We start from the raw sequence: 7,167 nt of genomic DNA, 5'->3' as shown, positions 1-7,167 counted from the left end.
CCCCAACTTTCAAAGAAATATAAAGCACCATGTTTTTGTTGCTAACGCAATGTGTGTAATTAAATTTCATGCATATTTGTATATTCTGTATTTACAGAAGTGTAATAATGTTGCTATGTACATAAATATTATATTATTTGAATGAATGTAGGTAGGTTTCCCAGGTTTTCCCTAAAAATATCCCCAAATACACAAAATGTGTTTTTATTTTTATTTTAAATCAGACAGATCGATTAGTACAACAAAGTGGATTTCACCTTGGTAGAAAATCTTTTATTCTTTAACTTTCCTTTGTCAAGGAGAAGAGGAAAAACGATCAACTTGCTGACGTCTTTCAGAATCTCTCTCTCTCTCACACACACACACACACACACACACACACACACACACACACACACACACACACACACACACGGTTCACATCCACCTGCTACTGAAACACACAACTGTCTTCTTCCTTTCTTTCTTTTTTTAAATTTTTTATTTAATTCCCAAGAAAAGACATCTCACAAGACACAACTGAGACAAACGATGAGTCCACCAGCTGTATTTAATCAGTAAATTTGTCGGCATTAGATTCTAATACAAAAAAAAAATAAATAAAATAAAATCAAAACAAAAAAGGGGGGGAAAGTGCATAACAAGATCGTTGTGATGTAAAATGTGGTGGTTTTTTTTTTTTTCTTCTTATCATGGATATGTTCAAGGATATGCTTTTCAATCATTTATATGATGTTCATAATTAAAAAAAAAACAAAAACAGCAGTAGCAGCAAAATAAAATTAAAAAAAAAAAAAAAAAAAAAGAAACTCGTCTTGTAGAAGTATATTTGATAGGTGTGGTGCTGCATGAGGATTAACTCACTACATATCAAATATCAATATGGCATCAATAGTTATCAGTACAAATACTTTCTCTCGGGTACACAAACACACACACACACACACACACACACACACACAGTCTTGTAAGCAAGCGAACTCCGCCCCCACACTCCAAACACACACACACACACACACACACACACATTGGTCACAGTTTACAGGTCAATAGGGGTCCAGGAATCAAGTGTAATAACGTACCTTAAAACATTAAACATATTAATGCAACACACACACACACAAAGTAACAAAAACAAAATAAACTTATACTTACAACCATCCAAACACAAAAAAAACCAAAAAAAAACCAAAAAAAAAAAACAGTTACACAAATACAAGTCATGATCAGTATGCTAAATCATCTCCATTTCATTCTGTACTGGATTTCCGCTAAATGTTCAAACTGCGACGTGTTTCACAAAAAAAATAATAAAATAAAATAAAAAATAAAAAAAAAAGAGCGTGAGGAACAATTACTGACCAGCTACAGCAAGTCCACAGAGGCCAGCCGTTATTTATTCATTTATTTTCCCGTCCTGTTTTCTCGAGATCACGACATTCTGTTCAAGATTTCTTTCGAGGTAACAAACCGAAGACACGTAGATCGTCAGAAAAAGCGAGATAGCAGCAGCGTGGCCACGGGAAAAAAAAAAAAATTGTTGCTCCTCGATCTGTTAATTATCACAAATAATAATTTGGGTACGCCAAAATTTACGCTTCAGCATCGCAATTAAACTACACGGTAGTTAATTACAGAGTAAAGAATTCGTTATAGGCTACTGTGTGGAAATGTTTTCATTAAAAGTGGCAAGAGCAGAGAGATGTTGCCATAGCAACAATCGTATAATGGTAACATATCAGTGTATGAGGGGGAGGGGCTAGAAGTTAGCTAATTTTTGTTTTTTATTCTAATTAGCAGGACATTGATATCAGAAGATTATAGATTATATTATATTTTATAATACTGGGTCGTTTCACTGGACGTCATCTAAACATAGTGGAATAAACCCCTCGAGAAACTATGCTAGCTAGCTAACATTAATTATTAATTAAAGCAACACCTTTAGCAGCCTTTGTGATCTCAAGAAGAAAAGTTTTATCTCCGGAAAACAAATTTTAATCTGGAAAACTTTTCAACTTGATATCCAGAGATGTCAGGAAAAAAAAAAAAAAAGTCGTGATCTTAAAGGAACAGGAAAGAAAAAAAATAATAAAAACAATGGTCAGTGCACGGCCTGTCTGGACTTTCAGAAGTGTGAGAAGCAAAAAAAAATTTCAACATACGAACGAATCAAGTAGTGGGAAGAGAAACCAGCGACGCAGCAAGCAGAAGAAGAAAAACGGCGACTATGATCCGTCGTGGAAAAGTGAAAACACGGAATTAAACCAAGAATTGTGCATTGTTCTATTCGCCTTGTTTTCAGTTTTTTTTATTCGTAATTGTAAAATGCTAGCCTCCGTTTTGAAGTCTGATTAAACATTCCTGCTGAGTGCGAATCCGTTTTCACGATGTGGTTCGCTTGTAATGGGATTTGTAATGGGATGACTTTTAAAAATGACCATGTTCACAGATCGCTGTCTAGCGCTCGTCCCCCTCGTCTTATTAATACATCAGTTAGCCTCCCTTTATTTATTTATTTTTTTAAACCTACTACCTCCCTCCCTCCCTCGCTCGTTACATCCTCCCTCGGTTTACTCTATCGTGCTTTCGTCCCTACGTTGTGTTTAGGTCTACCCCCCCTGCGATTGGGTGCATTCTGCAGTTAACTAGAGGAGTTCCCCTCCCCCCTCCCTCCCTCCCACCCACCCTCATGGAGACACACACAGGGTCGTGGGGGCTGTCCGTCAGGCGGAGCGGCCAATCGCGTCCCTCTCCCCCACGATCAGGGCAGTGCAATACACAGATGGATGAGTTTCCCCCCGGTAACCCTCCTAAAGATTTGACTGTCAGAGAGAGAGAGAGAGAGAGAGAGAAAGAAAGAAAAGAGGAGGAATTAGGACACGTCCATATACGGGAATAAACATTAGCGTTTACCGTAACTCTTGAAATATAACGTCTACCGTAAAAAAAACACAGTAACGTGTAACGAGGGGCGGAGCTTCACCTGACAGCGCGTGATCGTGCTGTGCGTGTGTAGGGTGGGTTCTACACGCCGTAGCATGCGGAGAGACGCTCCTTCAGGATGGGAGGGAACTGCTCTGAGAACTGCTGCCAATTCTCCTCCCCGACCTGGTCCTTAAAACCATGCAGGATCTACACACACACACACACACACACACACACACACACACACACACACACACACACACACACACGGTTATGACTACCAAACTGCCTGCGTCGGTGAACAGATAAAGTTAGTAGTTAATATTTGGTAACAATGCATGGCCAAGAACCGCCCACGTTCACAGAAACACATGACACACTTTTGGGAAAAACAGACAATTAACTAGTACATCAAAAAGTGCTTCAAACTAAATTCTTTATAAACTTTTATAGACGTGATTCTGTCATTTTATTTTTAACCCAGGGACTGTTTAGCTCTGAACGTTCTGTCTTTCACAAAGTGTAAAAGTTTAACTGCCAAAAAGCGGCACACTGAAGTGTAAAGAGCCGCTGCAGCCTCGGAAGCTTCTGCCCACGATTCTGAAGCTTGTGGCCAGAAAAGTGCACAAAAGACATCAGACACTCTATAAGGCTGAGAGCCATGAAGCTGACTAGCTAATGAAGCTGACTAGCTAATGAAGCTGACTAGCTAATGAAGCTGACTAGCTAATGAAGTTGACTAGCTAACGAAGTTGAATAGCTAGTTTGGAGGGTTTTCTTGACAGTAACGCGGTGTAAATTTCTTCAAACGTCACCAATATTTCAATTTTGTAAAAATGTTAATAAATATATTTTGGGGAAAAAAAAAAAAAAAACAAACAAAAAAAAACGTCACCAAGATGAGCTCGACACAAAATAAAACTAACTTCCTTTTTTTTAAGTTCCTTTTCACGTCTCCATGAACATCATTCAAACAAACTGCCATTTTTATATGAAATTCTTTTTCAACTGATTGCTGTTTAATTTTAACTGATAAAATAAAAAAACTAAAATATACAGCATAAACTCTGTGTGTGTGTTTGCGTGTGTGTGTGTGTGTGTGTGTGTGTGTGTGTGTGTGTGTCTGTGAGAGATCCTAACCTTGTAAAACATTTCTCTGAGGTCTTCTTTGGGATTGACCCAGGAGGCCACGGCATCACAGAAGAAGATAAAATCCTGCGAGAGAGAGAGAGAGAAAAAGAGAGAGACAGACAGAGAGAGAGAGAGGAGAGTGAGCAAGACAGAAGGAGAGAGAGAGACACAAAGGGACAGAGAGAGAGACAGAGAGAGAGAGAGAGACAGAGAGAGAGAAGAAGAGAGAGAAACAGACAGAAAGAGAGAGAGAGAGAAGGAGAGTGAGCAAGACAAGAGAGAGAGACAAAGAGACAGACAGACAGAGAGAGAGAGAGAGAGAGAGAGAGAGAGAGAAGAGAGAGAAACAGACAGAAAGAGAGAGAGAAGGAGAGTGAGCAAGACAGAAGGAGAGAGAGAGACAGAAAGAGACAGACAGAAGGAGTGAAAGACAGATAACAGAGAGAGAGAGAGAGAGAGAGAGAGAGACAACGAATTAATAATCACTAAATAAAGAACGAGAGAAGAGAGATAGACAGATTGTTTTTTTCTCCCTCACCTGCACCACACCTCCAGGATTTACACCAATCATCACACAGATGCCCCTGAAGGCGGAGTCTTTCTCCTCGTTATCTCGGATGTTCCTCAGCGACGTGCACCTACACACACACACACACACACACACACACACACACACACACACACACACGTCACAATCCCTGAAAGACTTCTCTGGTGTAAACACGGCAGGTGTGTGGGGAAGATGAAACTCACCAGGGCCGAATGAACTGCTGCAGCATCGGAGCTACTTCCTGTGGACACACGTAACCCAGCCGACCAATCGTGATAGCTGGAGACGAAAAGGGGAGGAGTCAAAACCTTACAGCTGAGTCGCTACACGTAATTTCAGCGTCAGCTAGCTCATTAGTTTCAGTCACTCAATAGTTAACACACGCCATCTATATTTCCCAGTTGCTTAGCAACAGCGTTGTCACAATGTTAACCACTACAATGGCAGGTTTATTATACATCGCCTTTTACACACATTAAAGACACACACACAAACACACACACAATCAACTTCTATAATAACTAAATGGAAGGTGACAACTGAGAGATCAGAGTGTTTAGGGAGGTTTTTAGGAGTGTATAGGAGTGTATAGGAGTGTGTAGGGGTGCGTAGGGGTGCGTAGGATTGCGCAGGGAAATTTTTTGGAGTGTGTAGAAACATTTAGGAGCGTATAGGAGTGTGCAGGCAAGTTTTTATGAGTGTGTAGGGAGGTTTTCAGAGAGTGTAGTAGTGTATAGGAGGAGTGTGTAGGAGTGTGTAGTAGTGTATAGGAGTGTGTGGTAGTGTATAGGAGTGTATAGGAGTGTGTGGTAGTGTATAGGAGTGCGCATGGAAGTTTTTTGGAGTGTGTAGGAATATTTAGTGTGTGTAGGAACATGGAGGGAGGTTTTCAGAAGTGTGTAGGAATATTTAGGAGTGTGTAAGAGTGTGTAGGGAGGATTTCAGGAGTGTGTAGGAATATTTAGGAGTGTGTAGGGAGGATTTCAGGAGTGTGTAGTAGTGTATAGGAGTGTGTAGGATGGTTTTTAGGAGTGTATAGGAGTGTGTGGTAGTGTATAGGAGTGCGCAGGGAAGTTTTTAGGAGTGTGTAGGGAGGTTTTCAGGAGTGTGTAGGGAGGTTTTCAGGAGTGTGTAGGAATATTTAGGAGTGTGTAGGAGTGTGTACGGAGGTTTTCAGGAGTGTGTAGGAATATTTAGGAGTGTGTAGGGAGGATTTCAGGAGTGTGTAGTAGTGTATAGGAGTGTGTACGGAGGTTTTCAGGAGTGTATAGGAGTGTGTGGTAGTGTATAGGAGTGCGCAGGGAAGTTTTTAGGAGTGTGTAGGGAGGTTTTCAGGAGTGTGTAGGAATATTTAGGAGTGTGTACGGAGGTTTTCAGGAGTGTGTAGGAATATTTAGGAGTGTGTACGGAGGTTTTCAGGAGTGTATAGGAGTGTGTGGTAGTGTATAGGAGTGCGCAGGGAAGTTTTTAGGAGTGTGTAGGGAGGTTTTCAGGAGTGTGTAGGAATATTTAGGAGTGTGTACGGAGGTTTTCAGGAGTGTATAGGAATATTTAGGAGTGTGTAGGAGTGTGTAGGGAGGTTTTCAGGAGTGTGTAGGAATATTTAGGAGTGTGTACGGAGGTTTTCAGGAGTGTGTAGGAATATTTAGGAGTGTGTACGGAGGTTTTCAGGAGTGTATAGGAATATTTAGGAGTGTGTAGGAGTGTGTAGGGAGGTTTTCAGGAGTGTGTAGGAATATTTAGGAGTGTGTAGGAGTGTGTAGGGAGGTTTTCAGCAGTGTGTAGGAATATTTAGGAGTGTGTAGGAGTGTGTACGGAGGTTTTCAGGAGTGTGTAGAGACGCAGTACCGGTGTTCTCCAGCAGCGTTTTGGGAGTGTTGGGTCTATTAATGATCTCCACCAGGTGAGGAAGAACCAGAGCCACATACGGCTGCATCTCCACCCCTGATAAAAACACACACACACACACACAGATACACACACACACACACACACACACACACACACAGATACACACAGATACACACACACAGCCTTGTAATATAATCCCTCAAAACAAGCAGATGATCATCAGATGGTTTAAAGACGACTCACCCATCTGCATGCAGATCTCCCCGATAGCCCACGTGGCGTTATTACACACGGAGATAAACTCGGGGTTCAGGTTCGTCCCCAAAATCGGCATAAACTCAGCTACACACACACACACACACACACACACACACACACACACAGAGTCAAGCATGCACACACATGAGCACAAGACAAGCCACCAGAGAGTCACAAAGGAAAAGAAACTAGACGGTACACGGTAAAATTATATTGGCAACTGAATCACTAGGTTATGGAAACACGTGTGTGTGTGTGTGTGTGTGTGAGTGTGTGAGTGTGTGTGTGTGTGAGTGTGAGATAGCTTACCAATGCAGGGTTTGACATGAGGAAAGCAGGCTTTGGTCAGATCACCCAGCAGAGCAAAAGAGCTCTGTCTCACCTCCGGCATCGTGTCCTACAAACACACACACACACACACACTTTTGGTTTTACTGTCCAATGAACTG

General features: G+C 41.4%; 1 protein-coding gene across 1 annotated transcript in view; it reads right to left on the bottom strand.

Annotated features, from left to right (window-relative positions):
- Positions 1–2,695: 2,695 nt before the first annotated feature.
- LOC113537703 (transportin-2) overlaps positions 2,696–7,167 on the bottom strand; it is a 16,612-nt gene continuing 12,140 nt past the window's right edge. The window contains exons 18-25 of the mRNA XM_053229918.1: positions 7,028–7,115; positions 6,704–6,802; positions 6,458–6,553; positions 4,813–4,888; positions 4,598–4,697; positions 4,069–4,143; positions 2,987–3,135; positions 2,696–2,825 (exon numbers count right to left, since the gene is read on the bottom strand). Of these exons, the coding sequence (XP_053085893.1) occupies positions 3,028–3,135; positions 4,069–4,143; positions 4,598–4,697; positions 4,813–4,888; positions 6,458–6,553; positions 6,704–6,802; positions 7,028–7,115 (642 nt within the window). The 3' untranslated portion in view covers positions 2,696–2,825; positions 2,987–3,027. The remainder of the gene's footprint in view (positions 2,826–2,986; positions 3,136–4,068; positions 4,144–4,597; positions 4,698–4,812; positions 4,889–6,457; positions 6,554–6,703; positions 6,803–7,027; positions 7,116–7,167) is intronic.

This window comes from Pangasianodon hypophthalmus, chromosome 26 (genome assembly GCF_027358585.1).
Source record: "Pangasianodon hypophthalmus isolate fPanHyp1 chromosome 26, fPanHyp1.pri, whole genome shotgun sequence".
Taxonomy (NCBI): domain Eukaryota; kingdom Metazoa; phylum Chordata; class Actinopteri; order Siluriformes; family Pangasiidae; genus Pangasianodon; species Pangasianodon hypophthalmus.
This window is presented reverse-complemented; position numbering and strand designations above follow the sequence as displayed.